General features: G+C 46.2%; 2 protein-coding genes across 2 annotated transcripts in view; both read left to right on the forward strand.

The window, feature by feature from the left end:
- The window catches only part of Phyh (phytanoyl-CoA 2-hydroxylase), a 17266-nt gene extending 9040 nt beyond the window's left edge, over nt 1-8226 (forward strand). Inside the window, exons 4-9 of the mRNA XM_021215697.2 lie at nt 316-484; nt 1262-1343; nt 3699-3880; nt 4717-4866; nt 7205-7336; nt 7801-8226. Coding sequence (XP_021071356.1) covers nt 316-484; nt 1262-1343; nt 3699-3880; nt 4717-4866; nt 7205-7336; nt 7801-7854 — 769 coding nt within the window. The 3' untranslated portion in view covers nt 7855-8226. The remainder of the gene's footprint in view (nt 1-315; nt 485-1261; nt 1344-3698; nt 3881-4716; nt 4867-7204; nt 7337-7800) is intronic.
- Nucleotides 8227-15563: 7337 nt separating this feature from the next.
- On the forward strand, nt 15564-15821 carry LOC110334184 (60S ribosomal protein L36a-like). Its single transcript, XM_021216049.1, has one exon. It carries the CDS (start codon nt 15564-15566, stop codon nt 15819-15821), a length of 258 nt encoding a protein of 85 aa, XP_021071708.1.
- Nucleotides 15822-19843: the final 4022 nt, after the last annotated feature.

Genomic DNA, 19843 nt, shown 5'->3' on the forward strand with positions numbered 1-19843 from the left:
ACACACACACACACACACACACACACACAGAGTTTCCCCACTGGTCTGCCTTGGATGAGGTGCTTTGAGGACTTCTGGCCATGCTTCCCTCCTCCTCCACACACACACACACACACACACACAGAGTTTCCCCACTGGTCTGCCTTGGATGAGGTGCTTTGAGGACTTCTGGCCATGCTTCCCTCCTCCTCCTCCCCACAAGCATTTACTCTACTAGAGCAGAGAAGCTCTCCCAGAACCTGCAAAGTTTTCAGCAGAGCCAGCCAGGTATTTGAAAGCCCGCATGATAACGCTCTTTGGAAATCTCATTTCTAGAGCAGAGTTTGAAAGAATCTGCAGAAATGAGGTGAAACCACCAGGGATCATGATAATGAGAGACGTGGCCCTTGCAAAACAGGATTATATACCAAGTGAGAAGATGGTTTCAAAGATCCAGGATTTCCAAGAAGATAAGGAGCTCTTCAGATACTGCACTCTCCCCGAGGTGAGAGCCCACCCTGCCTTCCTGCTTAATGGCCAGTTTGCAAGTCTGGCTCCAGCATCTGCTCAGTTCACACTATCCAGCCCCGTGCCCCTTTCCCATCAGCTTCATAGCAGGTCTGCCTCCTTCCAACTCCTCTCTATATAGGGTGCTGGAGCTATGCTCTTAAGCGAAAATGACTCTGCCCCACACTGGCTATTGGCATCTGGAGACATTGCTAGTTGTCACATTTGGGGTTCAGGGTGTGTGTGGAACTAATGGCTTCTGATGGGTAGAGACCAAGGATGGGACTCAGAGACTCTACAGTCACCTTCATTCCAAATGAAGAATTTTCTCACTCCAACTCTCCATAACATCATGAGGCTTTTCTATGGACTGGGATAATTCTGTTTGTTGTGAAAAACAAGAGACCTCATCTAAGACTCAGTAACAGGGTACCAACAGTTATAAAGCTGTTACTTGTCTATTTATTTATTGTAATGGCTCTGTCAGTAGCGGAATAAAATTAGTTCATTTGTTTGCTTGTTTTGATGATGTTTATCCAATTCAGGACCTAGTATACCCTACTTAAGCTGTTGCCCTGCCCCACCCCCCACTTTAGGTTCTAAAATATGTGGAGTGTTTCACTGAACCCAAAATATGACTGTCACACAATGCTGATAAACTCTTGAAACTCCACATCCTTGGTTCTTGTGTGGATCATCGTACGCAATGTCATTTACTTATATTTCTGATTTCCTGTGAAGTTGTGTTTTTTTTTTTAACTGCTTTTTTTCTTAGATTCTGAAATATGTGGAGTGTTTCACGGGACCCAATATTATGTCTGTGCATTCGATGCTGATCAACAAGCCTCCAGATTCTGGTAAAGAACTCTTGTTTGTTAGGGAAACACAAAAGAAAAGTATTGTTAGACTAAATATGTCAAGTTGATGTTTAAACCATGTCGTATGTACAGCTGTCAAACTTTAGATTAGGGAATGTACATACTTTTATCTAACTCTTAAAACAATTTATATTATAGCAACACTGAAGAGTAACTGGTTTCACATAGTGACTGTAGGGGTATTGTAAATAGTCACATGACAGGCTGAGAGCTCAGCAAACAGTAGACTGTGTATCATAATCTCCTAGTCACTGTGGGGTTGGTTGGTTGGTTGGTTGAGACGGGATTTCATTTAAAGGCATGCACCGGCACTGCACAGCATGTCTAAGCTTTTCAATCTATTTTTTTTAAGATATATTTATTTTATTTATATGAGTACACTGTAGCTATCTTCAGACACACCAGAAGAGGGCATCAGATCCCATTACAGATGCTTGTGAGCCACCATGTGGTTGCTGGGAATTGGACTCGGGACCTCTGGAAAAGCAGTCAGTGCTCTTGACCTCTGAGCCATCTCTCCAGCCCGAACTTTTGTATTCATTTTTTTTTTTTTTTTTTTTTTAAGNTTTNTTTNTTTNTTATNTNNAANTACACTGTAGCTGTCTTCAGACACTCCAGAAGAGGGCGTCAGAGCTTGTTACGGATGGTTATGAGCCACCATGTGGTTGCTGGGATTTGAACTCCCGACCTTCGGAAGAGCAATCGGGTGCTCTTACCCACTGAGCCATCTCACCAGCCCTCAATCTATTTTTTTTAACTATATGTATGTGTGCTCACGTGTATATAAGTGATGCCACATGTGCTTGTGCTTATAGGCTCATGAGAGGGTGTGTATGTTGACAACATTGGTGTCTGTGGGAATTCTGTCTGTCTCCCTGGAGGCAAGATCTCTCCTGAGCCTGCTGCTCACCAATCATGGTAGGCTGGATGGCCAGGGAGCCCTGGGATCCTTATGTTCTGTCTGGCCTGTGATAAGATTGTAAATACACACTATCAGACCTGGCATTTCTACATGGGCTCTGTCTTAGTCAGGGTTACTGTTGCTGTTGTGAAACATCACGACCAAAGAAAGTTGGGGAGGAAAGGGTCTATTTGACTTACACTTCCTTCTCGCTGTTCATCATCAGAGGAAGTCAGGACAGGAACTCAAGTGAGGCAGAAACCTGGAGGCAGGAGTTCAGACAGAGGCCATGGTCCTGCTTACTGGCTTTCTTAGCCTGCTTACTTGTAAGATCCGGGACCACCACACAGTGATGGTCACAATGGGCAAGACCATCCCAGGTCAATCACTAGTTAAGAAAATGCCCTACAGCCAAGTCTTCTGGAGACATTTTCTCAGTTGAGGTTCCCTCCTTTCAGATGACTCTAGCTTGTGTCAAGTTGACATAGATTAGCCAGTATAGGTCCTGAGGATTGAACTCAGGTCTTCATGCTTGCAAGACAAATAGCTTACCCACAAAGCAGCCGATGGCTCTAAGATGCTCTTAGCTGTGGCTGCATGTCTGCATCCCTGTCCTGAAAGCATTATGTTGATGAACAAAATTAAAGCTATTATTTTAAATTACACTTGAATTCTTACAACACCTTGGACTTGCCTACATGTATATTCAAAGAACTCACTATAGCAGAAATAGAATCCAGGCATGTACATTTGAGTAACTCATCCTATCGGTTCTACTGCAGTTGGCTCTTGACCCATACGGAGAAATCTTGCTGGCAGCAGAAATCAGCCATGAGAGCCATTTGCTTTTTCATGGTTCCTTCTGATAGCAGGACAAAAAACCAAACCAAACCAAAAACAAACAAAAACAAAAACCCCAACCAACCAACCAAAAAAAAAAAAAGCATAAGATCACCATGTTTCTTTATTCAAGAGCCCAGGAGCAGATGATCCAAGGGCAAAGCCAGGGAGTGTGGCAACAGCTGGATACATGTCTGTCATCATCTCCCTGAGGACAACTTCTGACAGAGCCTTCAGCCACTTCAAAGGGAGAACTAGGGTGTGGCTCTATAGCATTCTCCTTAATTTCATTATTCCAGCTGTAGTATGCTCCTTATTGAATGCTGCCCTGTGACAAATCCCAAACAATCCAGGAAGAGAGTGTAACAGAAACTGTGATTGCAGGCAAGGACCACTAATTACCCGTCCTGTGGAACCTGGAAGAAAGCTCAGGAAGTGGAAGGCTTGTTGATACTTTGTTGCTTATCTCTTCAGCCTGATTCTGGACACACTGTTTCATTTCTTTGGTTTTGGTAGCTAGGTCAGTATTCCAGGTTTTCAGGCAAATGACAAAAATCCCAAGACTTTTGTCTTGACAGCAGGTTCTCTTGCAGGCAAGGAGACGTCCCGGCATCCCTTGCATCAGGATCTGCACTATTTCCCCTTCCGACCTAGCAACCGAATTGTTTGTGCTTGGACAGCCATGGAGCACATTGACAGAAACAATGGCTGTCTGGTTGTGCTCCCGGGCACCCACAAAGGTACTCTGAAGACACATGGTTACCCCAAGTGGGAGGTAGGTCTGCATAACTGCTTAATCTGTGTGTATGTGTGTGTGTGTGTGTGTGTGATGTGTGTATGTACATGTACATTCCTCAGGTGCCATCTATCTTTTTCAAGCAGAGTCTCTCACCAAGTAGGCTAGACCATCTGGCCAGTGAGCCCGAGGATTCCCTCCCTCTTCCTCCCCAGCATGGGGATTGAAACAAACATTTGCACACTCGACCTTTTCTTTTCTTAATTTCTTTCTTTCTTTCTTTCTTTCTTTCTTTCTTTCTTTCTTTCTTCCTTCCTTCCTTCCTTCCTTCCTTCCTTTCTTTTTAAAATTATTTTTATTTTATGTGTCTGAGTGTTTTGCCTACATATACATCTGTGCACCACATGTGTGCCTGATGCCTGCGGAGGTCAGATCCCATGGAACTGGGTTTACAGATAGTGTTAACCACCATGTGGGTGCTTAGAATCCAACCCATTCCTCTGGAAGAGCTGCTGGAAGCAGCAGCAGCAACAGAGACAGTAAAACACCAAAATGTAGACAGTCCTTTGGCAGCCCCATTTTTAGCTAGTGATGCCCCTAATTCTTCAGGTGTGGGAGGCTTCCTATTCAGGAGATCCTGAAACATATCAAGTTAACATTAAAATTAAGCACCACACCTGTGTTAGCCGCTAGAGTCAGTTGTAGTTCATATATATATATATATATATATATATATATATATATATATTCTAACTTAGATAAGCTGCTGTCTTTGAGGAAGTTCAAGGACTCTCAGTTCCCCTGCTGCATGACTGACGAAGTCTTGTTCATGGTGGCACCTTGAATATGAATGTGACTTTTCTTATGTGTTCTAGGGAGGAGTTAACAAAATGTACCATGGCATCCAAGACTATGACCCCAACAGCCCCCGGATCCACCTAGTGATGGAAAAGGGCGATACGGTTTTCTTCCATCCTCTGCTCATCCATGGATCTGGTCGGAACAGAACTCAAGGCTTCCGGAAAGTACGGATTCAGAATACTACCTCTCCAAAGATGAGTGGTCTAGAACAAAGCCTTCAAGATACATTAAGATAGTAAAGACTGCAGGGCTTCTTACTGAGGGACCAGCTTGTTGACCAAGAAATGCATATATATTCACTCTGTTAGGAGGAAACAAAATGTTATAGGCCCCTAATCACTGAGCCATGACGTCCATAGAATTCTCAACAGCAGCGTCCTTTTCCACACTCAGCTGCTTCTAAGGCAAAGACAATGGCTGAATTTCCAAAGGAGAATCATTTGGAATTTATAATGTCCACTCTAAGGTACTCTAAGGAAGCAAGTTTATACTATCTTCACTATTGAGAAATATAGCATTGATCCTACACAATACTGAGTTCTAAACTTTACACAGAAATTGGATTCAGCAGGCGCTCCAATTCCTTACCTTAAGAGTGTATACAACTTCATACGCTGCTGCCTACATTAAAAATTCCCCACAAATGCCCCCTGCTTCTCACTTCCACCAGTCGATCTGCCAGTCCTGTGAGTCCTCTCGTCCCTATGGGGACACGGGGGTCCATTCCAAACCTTAGGGCTCCTTTGGGTCTAAGTGGGGTTTTATGGTTTGTCACATGGTCCCAGCCCTGCTGCTCTTCACTTACGTTCCCTCTAGCGTCTCTGGAGCTTGGAATTAGGCAAAGGAGGCAGAAGCGCTGTCTCGGGACAAAACTGAGGGGTTGGCAAAACTCCAGCTATCAAGCTAAGTGATATTCTAATACTTCACAATCAAACAGCCGTGCTGCTTACTACGCCAATGTTTTAAAACGAGAGGCAGGTATGGCCCTGAGAGTTGTACAAGTGTGGGGTGTAGCCTTTACAGTACAAATAATATACATTCTGAAATAATGAATTTACCCTTTCCATTTTTTCTTTTTTTGTTTGTTTTGTTTTTGAGACAGGGTTTCTCTGCGTAGTCCTGGCTGTCCTGAAACTCACTTTGTAGACCATGTTGGCCTCGAACTCAGAAATCCGCCTATCTCTGCCTCCTAAGTGCTAGGATTAAAGGCGTGTGCCACCACCGCCCGGCTCTATTTTTTCTAGTGTCTTGAATAGTCTAGAAAAATATTCACCATTGTTTCATAACAGAACAAACATGGAAGAGCTCCCTTTTCCCTCTTTTTTGATCTCTGATACAACTTTATCTAGAGACACAGCTGCATAAATTAGTATTTGATCAAAGTAGAAAGTCCTTCTGATGGCTGTGATCACCTTTAGATAATGAACAGAAAGGAACTTTAATGGCTGCTTTTTGAGCTTGGATATGCTCATACATTTTTCTAATGGTGTGACACAATCCACTGAAGAACTTTACGATATGGAAAAATTTAAATGTCTAAAAATATTGAAGATCTCTTCAAGGACTAGACTTCCTAAATACACCTTTTAAAAAGAAGTGTCGCCGGGCGTGGTGGTGCACACCTTTGATCCCAGCGCTTGGGAGGCAGAGGTAGGTAGATTTCTGAGTTCGAGGCCAACCTGGTCTACAGAGTGAGTTCCAGGGCAGCCGGGGGGGGGGGGGAACAAAAAAAAGAAGTGTCACAGCTAATTTTTTTTTAAAACAATCTTGCCGGGCGAGGTGGTGCACACCTTTAATCCCAGCACTCAGGAGGCAGAGGCAGGCAGATTTCTGAGTTCAGACTGGTCTACAAAGTGAGTTCCAGGACAGCCAGGGCTATACAGAGGAATCTCCCCCCCCCCCAAAAAAAAAATCTTTTTGTTGTTTTTTGTTTGTTTTGTTTTACAAAACAGGGTTTCTCTATGTAACAAGCCCTGGCTATCCTGGAAGCAGAGGCAAGTAGATCTCTATAAATTTGAGGTTAGCCTGATCTACAGATTGAGTTCCAGGGCAGCCAGGACAACACGGAGAAACACTGTTTTGAAAACAAAACAGCGACAGAAACCTAAAAAAAAAATCTTTTGTGGGCCAGTAAGATGGTTAAGCAAATAAAGGCCCCTGTTCCCAAGACTCATGACCAGGGTTCTATCCCTGGGACCTACAGGATAGGAGAAAGCCTCAAAGCGCGTTCTCTGACTTCCACGTGGGTATGTATGTCCTCTTGCCACAACATGCATACAAACGCACACAAACATTGTTTGAAAATTTTAAATATTTTATAATTTCTCAATTAGCCTTAAGCCTTGGGAGGAGACTGATGTAAGATACTATAGACCACCTTTCCATTGAGAAATCAAATCCCAAGTGAAATAGTCCCCTTCTCAGAGGACTCTGCTTGGTTTCGGGGCATAATGGGATTGATAAGCAGCTTTTCCCTAATCTTAGTCTGTCCTTTCTATACAGTCAATTTCCTGCCACTTCAGCAGCTCTGACTGCCAGGTTATCGATGTGAGCGGCACCAGTCAAGAAAATATCGCGAGGGAAGTTACCGAGTATGCAGAGAAACTGTATGGATTCCAAGGACTAGACTATAAGGTACTGTGATCACAGAGGAAACGCTAGGCGTCCGGGGCTAATGTGAAAGCATACAGGCTTCTGTTTTGCGTTCACTTCAGAGCTGTGGCTGAGCCCACTACAAAGGGCAATATATGTCCCTGTTGTTACGGACCAGTCAATCAATCCCCGTGGGCGGGCACATTCGATTTGGAAAGCTGGTTTTATTTTCTTTGTCATCACAAAGGCCAGCTTAGGGCTCAAAGACAGAGTCAGTGATGACTCAGGGCTATCAGTGATGGCAACGGGCACCCAGAAGTCACGCCCCATGTCGCCAATCATCTACACTATCTTGCCTGGAGTCCCAGAATGTGGTTTATCTATTAACTAATATACCTATTAATATTTTTTCTACTTAATCATTTATAAAGGCTTTTGAACCCCTTTTCTCATGGCGGGTAGGCCAATGGAAGGTATCACACAAACTCTGTTTGATCTTACTTCAGGACATTTGGAGGCTTCGAAGCCGACGTGTGAAAGGAGAAAGAATAAACATTTGAAACAGCCCTTCAAGGGTGAGGTACGGGGATGAGAGGCTGAGACAGGAACGTCGAGAGTTCGAGTACAGCCTGAGCTACACAGAAGGATGCTGTCTCCTCCTCTTTCCCCCGGAAACAAAACGAAAAGAGTTAGCTCTTCATTATAATTCCTTTAAAGAGCACATCAAAGCAAAGCAAGACATCTAAGGAAAATGTTTTTTTTAATTGAGATGATGTTATCTTTTTATCACCTGTTAACAAGATCAAGATACACATATTGGGGATGCATGAATTTAATTAATGTGGTACTATTGTTTTAATGGAGTGAAATATTACTGTTTGAAGAAAAACTAACCTAGGGTGTAACTAATAAAGGTGACTGAGTATAAATTAGGCATATTAAGTCAATTTCTTTTTTAAAAAAAAATATTTATTTATTATATGTGAGTACACTGTAGCTGTCTTCAGACACTCCAGAAGTGGGCGTCAGATCTCATTATGGATGGTTGTGAGCCACCATGTGGTTGCTGGGATTTGAACTCCGGACCTTTGGAAAAGCAGTCAGTGCTCTCAACTGCTGAGCCATCTCTCCAGCCCCCCAATTTCTTTCTACACAAACAGGAACTTCTTGGAAGTTCAGTCTACCTCAAGTTGTGCATACCTCCCCTTATGAGTCCACCAGTTTTCTATCATAGAGGCGTTTGTTCTAAATTAGAGCATATAGTGGATATTCACAGCTACATGTGCGCAGGAGAGATCCATGGGGGTGAATAAAGGTTGAACCTCATTTTCTCACACACAATTCCTTGCAAGACATCAGCCCAACACCTTCCATAAAACACAGGCTAGTCATCGAAGTACTTTCCTTTGTTGCTGAGGAATGAAAACAAGGAAGCCTGGCTGTATTTCCCGTTGGGCAGGGCAGCTGGAACCTACCTCCCTGAGCCAAACCTCCCTCTTTCAAACAGGGCTTTGGGGATCTTTGCTTCCCTTAGCATCTGAGCTCAGACTCTACCACATCCTTTCTTCCAGGTGGGAGCAGCAGGTAGACCTGCTCCTTGATTTTCAAATTTTTAGTTAGGGTAAGGAAAAAAAAGCTCCTTTCTTGATATTCTGCTAAGTAGCAGTTTTCCTGAATTTGGTGGTTTGTGCTTCCCCCCCCCCCCCCTCCCCCCCCCCCTCCTCTTATGCTCCTCCCTCGGACCCCCCCCCCCCTTACCCTCACACTCTGTTGTAAGAAGATAATCTTTGTATTATTCAGTTGTTGATTGCTGCACCTGCCGAGAGCTGAGTACTTGCTGGATTTTGGTACTGTCATCCTTTTTTTTTTTTTTTTAATTAATTTTATTTTTTATTTATATGAGTACACTGCAGCTGTCCTCAGATACACACTAGAAGAGGGCATCCCATTACAGATGGTTGTGAGCCACCATGTGGCTGCTGGAAATTGAACTCAGGACCTCACTGCTGAGCCATCTCTCCAGCCCTGATACTGTCATTCTTTTTTTTTTTTTTTATTAGATATTTTCTTTATTTACATTTCAAATGCTATCCCGAAAGTTCCCAATACCCTCCCCCCGCCCCTGCTCCCCTACCCACCCACTCCCACTTCTTGGCCCTGGCCTTCCTCTGTGCTGGGTCATATAAAGTTTGCAAGACCAAGGGGCCTCTCTTCCCAATGATGGCTGACTAGGCCATCTGATACTGTCATTCTTTTTTTTTTTTTTTTTTTTTTTTTTTTTTTTTTTTTTTTAAGATTTATTTATTTATTATATGTAAGTACACTGTAGCTGTCTTCGGGCACTCCAGAAGAGGGCGTAAGATCTTGTTACGGATGGTTATGAGCCACCATGTGGTTGCTGGGATTTGAACTCCAGACCTTTGGAAGAGCAGTCGGGTGCTCTTACCCACTGAGCCATCTCACCAGCCCGATGCTGTCATTCTTAATGGCTCATCACCTGCCTCAGTATTTTGTAAGCACACCTTCCTGGATCGCAGATCGGTTTTTATAAAGATCACTTGCTGGTTGGTTTAATAAAGATCTGGATAATAGCTAGGTGGGAAAGGAAAGGCAGGCCTACCAGGCCAAGTGGGGGGGTCTCTGTGAGAAGAGCCGGACATGGTTGGACTCACCAGGGGTCCACGGAGGTCATCGAACTTGCCACCAGGATGGGTGGTGGGGTGTGCCCTTCCCCCAGCCTTGAGCAGGCTGGCTCGGACTTCGCTTGCCACAGCCAGCTAGCCCACCTAGGGTGGAGTCTTCTGACCTAGGTCAAGTCTACTGTCCTGCCACATCTGTGGCTTTCCACCCAAGACGCCACTACCTGCTGAGAGGCTGAACCTGTTCTCCTGACACTGTCCTTACAAAGCAATGAGATCCTGGCGTGCTGGGGGATGGGTTCCCCCCTCCCCCTTTATCAACTCAGATCATAAGTAAGCATTGGTCTTGATCAGAGAACTCGTCTTGGCTCATTATTTCTCTCGCAGCTTTTCCCACCCAAACCCCCATCTTTCCTTTCAGGAACCCAGTAACCCGTGGCCACTGGCGGCAACAGTGGGGTAGGGTCGGGGGAGGTAAAGAACTAGCCTTGCTTGTGCTGGGCACACGCCTTTAATCCTAGCACTTGGGAGGCAGAGGCAGGCGAATTTCTGAGTTCAAGGCCAGCCTGGTCTACAGAGTGAGTTCCAGGACAGCCATGGCTTCACAAAGAAACCCTGTCTCAGGAAAAAAAAGAAAAAAAAAGATCCTTGTCAGCCTGAAAAGTCACTGGGGTGGGGGGGAATCAAGAGCCAAGGGAGTGGGTGTCCCATGCAGGATCTCAAAAGGGGTCAGGTTAAAATGGTAGGGGGTGTTCAGGGCCAAGTGGAGGGCACCAACCAATCTGAGCCAGTCTCCAAGGTCAATTTAGTCAAGGTCTCTTGTAGGGGTTGTTTATTTTCTCTACCTGCCCTGAGCTCTGGGGACTGTACGCACAATGGGGCTTCCAATTAGTCCCCAATATCTCTGCCAGTTCCTGACTTACCTTAAGAGACAAATGCAGGACCATTGTCCAATCCAATTACCTTGGGCACTCTGAACCTCTGGAAATTTTTTTTCCAGTATCTTCTTAGATATTAAGAAGATATCCTGCTTGGTGGGGAATGTTTCAACCCATCCAGGGAAAACATCTACAAACACTAGAAGGTATTTGTGACCATATTTTCCTGTCTTAACCTCTGTAAAATCGACCTCCCAGTAAACTCCAGGTCGTTCTCCTCCAGGTCTTTTGCCCTGTTTACTCTTGGCTGCAGAAGCATTCACTTGCTGGCACACCTTACGCTGTTCTACGATCTCTCTGGCCCAGAACCTGAGGTCTATTGTATATTCTTTAGGTCCCTTAACTGCTTGGACAAGCTTTGTATCCCCTAAATGAGTCCATTGGCGCATTTGGCCTAGTAAGTCTTTTGCTTGCTTTCTGGGGAGTATAGTTCTCCCTTCTTGTGTGCGCTATGGTTCTACCGTCTCTTGGTAATAGTTGGTAGGGTGGTTAGCAATCTGAGTCCTTTCTTCTTCTATATATTTTAAGTGAAGCCATCTCTTAGTCCAGTCCCATTTCCCAGCAGGTGTTCCTTGCAGTCCCATAACCAGGATAGGCTCCTGCAGAGCCACTTCTTGAGCCACTTGACCTGCCTGGTTATTGACCCGGGACACTGAGTCTCTTTCCTGCTGATGTCATGGGCAATGGATAATACAGTTGCTGACTTTATGAGATACAAGATTTCCTGCTTGTTCATTTTCCCTCTGATGTGAGCAGTCCTCTCTCTTGGTATATAGCCTAGTGGGCGTGGGCTGTGGCAAAGGCATACCTGCTATTGTTGCAGATGTTGATCATTTTGCCTGCCCCCAGGTCCAAGGCTTTGTTCAGAGCTATTAGCGCTGCCTTTTAGACTACCGTTCTCAGAGGATGTTGTTCTGCCCAGACCACCTGGCACCCTACCGCAATGGTGGCCCCTGCCTTGCATTGTCCCTCCACCAGGTAGCTGCTGCCATCAGTGAACCAGGCTGCCTCAGCATAGGGGAGCGGCTGATCAACAGACAGGTCTTTTTGTCATCCCTGGTCCTGAGCTAGAATCTGCTGGCAATCATGAGCTGGCGAGTTGAGATTGAGGTCAGGTTACAGAGTGGTTGGGTTGAGGGCCACTGGTGACGTGAAGGCCACCCGATCTGAATTTAGCAACAGAGTCTGATAATGAATCATGCAGGTGTTGGTCAGCCATTGATCCAGGGGTTGGAAAACAATGTTCTCCAAGGCATGTCACAGTCAGGTTCTGCCCCAGAGTCAATTTATCAGCAATTAGAACAGCCACCAGCGGGGCGTGGTGGCACACGCCTTTAATCCCAGCACTTGGGAGGCAGAGGCAGGCGGATTTCTGAGTTCGAGACCAGCCTGGTCTACAGAGTGAGTTCCAGGACAGCCATGACTACACAGAGAAACCCTGTCTCAAAAAAAAAAAAAAAAAAAAGAACTTCCACCACCACCATTATCCATAAGCAAGCAGGCCACACAGCAGTGACAGGGTCTAATTTCTTTGACAGATAGGCCACTGGGTGCTTCCAGTGGCCCAGCAGCTGAGTGAGCACCTCCTTGGCTATCCCCCTGTTTCAGTCACATAAAGGTGGACCAGTCTACTGGCATCAGGCAGTCTTAATTGTGTCAAAAGCCTGTTGCCCTTCTTCCTCCATTTTTAGTCAGGGGGTTGAGGGGGTGGGGCAGCCAAATTCAACAAACCTTGGGATCCATAGCCAGCAGAACCCAGCCATACCTAGAAATTCCAGTGCCTGCTCTGGGCTTTTTCTCTGGCAGATTTGGGCCTTCTTGGCCGAGGCTATGTATCTCAATCCTCCCCGCTCCTTCAAGAGGCATTTAGTCCCCTCTAGACAATCCTCCTCAGTCTTGGGCCCCAGGTTTCTTCACAGGCAGGAGGGGAGTATTCCAGGCCGATTGGCACTTCCACAGATCCATTGTTCTGGGAGCCTGGTAATGTGGGGCCTGATTCTGTCCCAGGCCTCCCTCAACATTGAATATTGGTGCACAGACACCAGGGAGGCTTGGGCTCTGAGCTCCATATGGATGAGGGGCTGGTTGGTGGTCCTCCCCATCCCTGCCATCTCAGTCCAGGCCTCGAGTCACCAATCTAGGTCCTTGGGTACCCCGTCCAAGGTCTCAAACAACTTGTATTCATCCTCTAGCCCGAGAGTAGGGACTCTCTGTAGATTCCTTCCCTGTCACTTTTCTTTCTTTCTCTTTCTTTGCTCCTTTTCCTCCTCTGTCTCCCTGTTATGGTAGACTTTCTCAGGAGCCTGAACTAAATTCTTCAGTGACTTATCCTGTCTTTCTAGCCTCTGACACTTTTTCCTGATATCTCTACTAGCCTGGTCTATGAAAGCCATTGTCACAGTAGTTTTATGCTCTTTGCTGCTATGGTCATAGGGTGTATATTGGCGCTCTAGAAAGGCTGCAGGCAGCTCATCTGGTCTCTGCTTAACCTTGCATAACTTGGTCAAAATTGTGGGCCATCATGCAGCCCCCTGAGACCTGCCAGTGGAGTCTGGTGGTGGACCTTTAGGTGCCCCTTACCTTTTGCCATATTAAAGTCCCAGTCAGGTCTAGTCAGGGAAAGCCCACTGTCCACGACAGCCTGGTCAATTGATGGTGCCCCCTGTGTCTGAGGGGGTATTCTTTCTGGCTTCTGGCTTCCTGCATTATAAATAAAACACTCTCAAAGAGATTAACCAGCCCTTAGTGGGTGAGCCACCATGGTATCAGGGGAGGTGGCTCTCAGACTTTATGTCCTCATGGCAGAGCAGGGAAGTTGGGGGTCTCCTCCCACTCCTCGTCCGGTAAAGGGGTGGGAGAGGTGCAATGGCCCAGGTCTCTTATGGGCTGAGGATCCTGGAACCTGTACTGGCACTGGTGGGGCCATGGGGGGCAAGGGTAGGGAGATTTGGAGGAAGAGGGTCTTGGAGTAACAGGTCCACTGTTGAAGAGTCGTGGAGGACCAGAAGTTTCTTAGGTCCGGATCTCTCCTCCCGTGCTTCCTTCTTTCTGACAGCCAGAACCTGTGAGGTGGGTCTTGGGAAAGAAAGGCTTTTACTCACGAGGGGCATGTCCTCCAATGGATTTTTTTTCAGGTAACTGTATAGGGCACTTGGTCTGGGTGCCCGAGGGATCCTGGCCTAAAGACTCTCTCCTTTCCTGCTTTGATCACCTGCAATTTGAAGACCCCTACAGGTGTCTACCCTACTCTGAAAGTGGGCCATTCGGAGGAACGGAGAGTAACCTGTTTTTCAGTCTGTCCAATGTCCAAAGAATGCCTGTCAGTCTAAGAACAAAGAACGAGATAACAACAAACACAGAGAAAAACAATCAACCACACAGACAGCTCGACCCTGCCACGGATGGGCGTCCAGGTCCAAGAACACAGATAAAGACCATCAACACACAGTTTGCCCCTTCCATGGGCCTAGTTACAGACACCAGGTGCTCCTGCCCATAAGGCAGGAGCCAGATAAACCAGATTATAGCAAGACTTGGCTCCTGCCGATATTGTCGGTTGCATTGCAACATTAAGGCACATCTTCCTGTCGTAGTTGACCGCACCAGACACCATAAGCTCCCTGAGCCTCCCTATGCTTGCAAGCAAAAATTCAAACAAACTTACAGACTCAGACTTTGATGAACTGAAAGACAAACAGGAACCCCGCTAAAAGCTCGAGACCTCTGATTCACTGTTCCAGTGTGTTCCCACTAGGAGTCACTTCCTGGCCCATGCACCAAATGTAAGACTCTGGGAAGCCTTAGCTTACCGGGGATCCCCTAAGTGAACCATGTGGAGCCAGGATCGATGCAAAAAGCAAGAGAAATTTATTGTTCCAGTGCACTAGAGTTGTCCCAGACCCGAAGGAGAGGCAGCGACCCCCAGCATCCGGTTGGTGAGTTTTTATATGGTTTCCAGGGGCAGAATAGAGCGTCAGCAACTAGGCACAATATGATTGGTGGAACACTGCACCCTTTAAACTGATTGGTCTTTAGGGAATGAGGTGACAAGGACTTCCCTTGTCTGAAGGTGGGCAACCTCTGACCTGAGGAATGTCTCCCCATCCACAGGCCAGTTCCTGCCCTGTGATCTGAGAAATGTTAAATAGCCTCTCCCTTCCAGAGGGGCAAGTGTTTCATGACCTTTTCAAAGTTCATAAGCTGACCTTTTCAAGAGGACCTGATCTAAAAGTTTTTCTCTGTTCTGAGCGATCTCAGAGGACATTTGTGTTGGGAGCGACCCTGTTTGAATGTTAACTGTTAATTTGTCAGCCATAAGTGCTTTACTCATAAAGTCTTGGCCTTACTGGAAAAGTACTAGCTTAGTTGAGACCTCTTTGGGAAAAGTTGAGACCTCCGTGGGAAAGAACTAGCTCAGCAGAGAACAAATAGCGGTAGATCTTAAAGTCAGGTAGAACAACTAGCTATAGATTTTAGTGGACAGGTACCTAGCAACTTGTTCTGTTCTGCTCTTTCTGGACCCAGCCAATATCCTGTTCTTGAGAACAGGTGCTTTCCCCAGAAGACTAAGCATCGCCCTCCCCATAGCCTGCTTCTATCGGGTATAAAACCTGCCTGGGCGATCCTACTCCATCGCCCTCCCCATAGCCTGCTTCTATTGGGTATAAAACCTGACTGGGCAATCCTGTGAACATGGTGAGCATGCCTAAGACCCACCAGCCATTCTGCAAGAAATGTGGGAAGCACCAACTCCATGAGGTGACACACTACAGGAAGGGCAAGGATTCTTTGTATGCCCAAGGAAAGTGGCATGATGACAGGAAACAGAGTGGCTATGGTGGGCAAGCTAACCCTATATTCCGCAAAAAGGCTAAAACTACAAAGAAGGTTGTGCTGAGACTGGAACGCGTTGAGCCCAACTGCAGATCTAAGAGGGTGCTGGCTATTTGAATTGGGAGGCAACAAGAAGAGAAAGGGCCAAGTGATCCAGTTCTAAGCCGATTTTGTTATGAAGACGATAAAATCTTGACCTTTCAACCCCATTTGATTGTAGTTGGTGTTTTGGGAGGGAATAAATTAAAAGCTTTCAGAAATTTAAAAACAAAACAAAACAAACAAACAACCTGTCTGGGAAAAATAAAGTTTGTCAGCTTGACCAGACTTTTTTGACTTGATGTCTGTTCTTTGTGTTTCTTGTTACCCCATTCTCTTCCAGGTGGTCCCCCAGTCCTCGTTCACCATCCTGCGGTCCCTGAAACTGTCGGACTGTGATTCATTCTTCTTGAGGCTGGTCATTTTCCTGGAACGTGCTGTGCGATGGGAAGATGAGGGAACAAACCTGTACTGGCTGGGCTGGTTTTGTGTGTCAACTTGACACAGCTGGAGTTATCACAGAGAAAGGAGCTTTAGTTGGGGAAATGCCTCCATGAGATCCAGCTGTGGGGCATTTTCTCAATTAGTGATCAAGGGTGAAGGGCCTCTTGTGGGTGGTGCCATCTCTGGGCTGATAGTCTTGAGTTCTGTAAGAAAGTAAGCTGAGCAAGCCAGGGGAAGCAAGTCAGTAAGTAACATCTCCCCATGGTCTCTGCATCAGCTCCTGCTTCCTGACCTGCTTGAGTTCCAGTCCTGACTTCCTTTGGTGATGAACAGCAGTGTGGAAGTGTGAGCTGAATGAACCCTTTCCTCCCCAACTTGCTTCTTGGTCATGATGTTTGTGCAGGAATAGAAACCCTGACTAAGACAAGAACCTTCATATGTATCTGATTTCAGTTGTACTACATGAATGAATGACCTATTTGGAAATAAGAACACATTGTAAACAGAAGCAATAAACAGGCAGAAGGGACAGTGACTGGCCCTCAGAAATGCAAGCAAAACTCACAGGGCGGCGGGTCTTTCTGCCTTAGGTCAGGCGTCAGTACCTATCAAGAGCCATAGCCAGCTTTGCTCTCGGCTTTGCCTTCATTGACTCTGCTCTGCCATTGGAGCAGGTAGGAGGCCAGAGACAACATAACTAAAGGAGTGTGGTTGGGAGCCAAAAACACTATTTTCAAAAACAGCCAGCACGTCAGACTTGCCTGAAGGCTGTAGTTTGCCCATTCAATTCTAATCAAAGTACAAATTCAGTAAGCAAATCTGTGCCCTGGCAAGATGCACCCCAGCACCAACGATACGTCTGGGGCCTCACAACTACTTCTTCAGAGGCTGTGGGAAGGCTGGGCTGTTATCATCGAACCTAGCCCCTAGAACAATCTGCTCACCGAGCGTGGCCTGCTGAGGTTCCTTTCTCCTATCTCCCTCCAACGTGGCTCAACTTTTAATTAATCTAGGTTAAATTGGGCATAGCATTTAAAATTCATACCCTAGAGGGGAGCAGCCAGAGGGAAGCCAAGAGAGGATAATGAAGGTATATGAATATAATCAAAATATATTGTAAACACGGCCTAAATGCATATGCATGCCAACTGTTTTATACAATTAATAAATGTCAATAAAAGCTGCTCATCCCTGGGGTCTCTGAAGTGCCACTGGTAACACATAAAGGACTGGCTCTGAGGTGTGCTGGAAGATGACCAGACACTTGAATTCCAACTGGATCCTTTAGTCTGAACAACAGACTTTGATCACGAGAAAAATTTGAGGGCAGGATGTCAGGGACACTAGGATGTCATAGCAGAAGACAAAGCAGGGACAGAATGGGTTGGTAGCTGTGGGAATGGATATGATGGCCACTCCCTGTCCCATACCTGGGTTCTTGGCTTTGGAGTCAAAGTCCTAGGAATAGGGTCTACTGGACAGATGTGAGCCACAGGCTGCCTATAGGCTGCTGCAGAGTTGGGGGTGGGGTGCTGGAAGGTCCTTTCTTTAAAAAAATTTTTTTAAAGATTTATTTATTTATTTATTTTATGTATATGAGTACACTAGTTGTACAGATGGTTGTGATCCTTCATGTAGTTGTTGGGAATTGAATTTAGGACCTCTACTTGCTCCAGTGAACCCCTTTCACTCTGGTCAGCCCCACTTGATTAGTCTCTGCTTGCTGCTCTGGCCCAAAGATTTATTTATTATTATACATAAGTACACTGTAGCTGTCTTCAAACTCACCAGAAGAAGGTGTCAGAGCTCATTACGGGTGGTTGTGAGCCTCCATGCAATTGCTGGGATTTGAACTCAGGACCTTTGGAAGAGCAGTAAGTGCTCTTACTCGCTGAGCCATCTCGCCAGCCCCCTAAATTTTTCTTTTTTTAAAGACAGGTTCTTATATACCCTAGGCTGGCTTCAAACTTGTTATGACTTTGAATTAATAATCCTGCTGCTGGGGCCGGGTGTGGTGGCACACGCCTTTAATCCCAGCACTTGGGAGGCAGAGGCAGAGGCAGGCAGATTTCTGAGTTCGAGGCCAGCCTGGTCTACAGAGTGAGTTCAAGGACAGCCAGGGCTATACAGAGAAACCCTGTCTCAGAAAAACAAACAAACAAACAAACAAAAAAACCAAAAAACCAAAAACAAACAAACAAAAAAATCCTTCTGCCTCCCCTCTCTAGTGCTGGGATAACAGCTGGATACCACCAAGCCTGGTTTATGTGGTGCTGGGAATAAAACTCAGAACTTTCTGAATGCTAGATAAACACTACACCAATGAGGCTCCAGCTCCTTCCAGTTCTATTTTTGTGTGACCCAAGATAGCATTGTCTTTCAAGGTGGAACAAAGATTGACCCAGAGCAAGGTCACCTTGGAAAGAGGAAGAGGACGGCTAAACATGGCATTGCCCATGGCAGTACTCATGGAACACTCCACTCCCTAGCTGAGCTCCCCAGCTGAGCTCTCCAGCTGAGCTCCCCAGCTGACCTCCCCAGCTGACCTCCCCAGCTGACCTCCCCAGCTGACGTCTCCAGCTGACATCTCCAGCTGACCTCCCCAGCTGACCTCCCCAGCTGACATCTCCAGCTGACCTCCCCAGCTGACCTCCCCAGCTGACCTCTCCAGCTGACCTCCCCTGCTGACCTCCCCTGCTGACCTCTCCAGCTGACCTCCCCTGCTGACCTCTCCAGTTGACCTCCCCAGCTGACCTCTCCAGCTGACCTCCACAGCTGAGCTCCACAGCTGTTCTGCATGGAACCCCATTCTGAACATGCTGAAGAGAAGCACACAGGTCTCTCTCAGGGCAGCTGCTCCTCCCTGAGCAGATGTCATTCTCTCAGCCCCTCCCAGACAGTCTGTCTTAGCTTCCTAGGGTCACACTCTGGTCACCTGGCATTAGGCTAACCTCTGGGATCTAGCTTATGGCAACACATTCTGGAGTGGACCATAATTTTGTGAATAAAAAATTATTTATTTTTTTAAGATTTATTTATTATAATCTAAATACACTGTAGCTGTCTTCAGACACTCCAGAAGAGGGCATCAGATCTCTTTACTGATGGTTGTGAGCCACCATGTGGTTGCTGGGATTTGAACTCAGGACCTTCGGAAAATCAGTTGATGCTCTTACTCACTGAGCCATCTCACCAGCCCATGAATAAAAGTTTAAAAATGGGAGAGAAAGGGCCACAGAGGCTGTGCATATAAGGACTAGGTGCTTTGTTTTAGGCATACGTGCACGTTTTAGATCCTGATTCACAGTAGACTTCTCACTGTTGGGTATGGTGGCCAAGTGCATGACTTTCACATGGAGCAGTTTTCTGAGGCTGCCCTAACAGATTTCTATGAGCATCTGTTTTCTCAGTTCTTGAGGCAGGAAGTCTGAGCTCGAGGTGTTAGCTGGTTCCTTGGGAGGTTTCGGCCATGGTTTCAATGTGATGTGACCCCTGTAGATGTACCTTATTTGAACACTTGGTCCCAGATAGTGATGCTGTTTGGCAAGGTTGTGGGGCCTTTAAGAGACAGATCCAGCCGGGCATGGTGGCACTGTAGGGCTAAAAATTAATAAGCTGCCTAGCTACTCAAAAGAAGAAGTGGGGTCTGTGAAAAT

This window comes from Mus pahari, chromosome 16, assembly GCF_900095145.1.
Source record: "Mus pahari chromosome 16, PAHARI_EIJ_v1.1, whole genome shotgun sequence".
In the NCBI taxonomy this organism is placed as follows: Eukaryota; Metazoa; Chordata; class Mammalia; order Rodentia; family Muridae; genus Mus; species Mus pahari.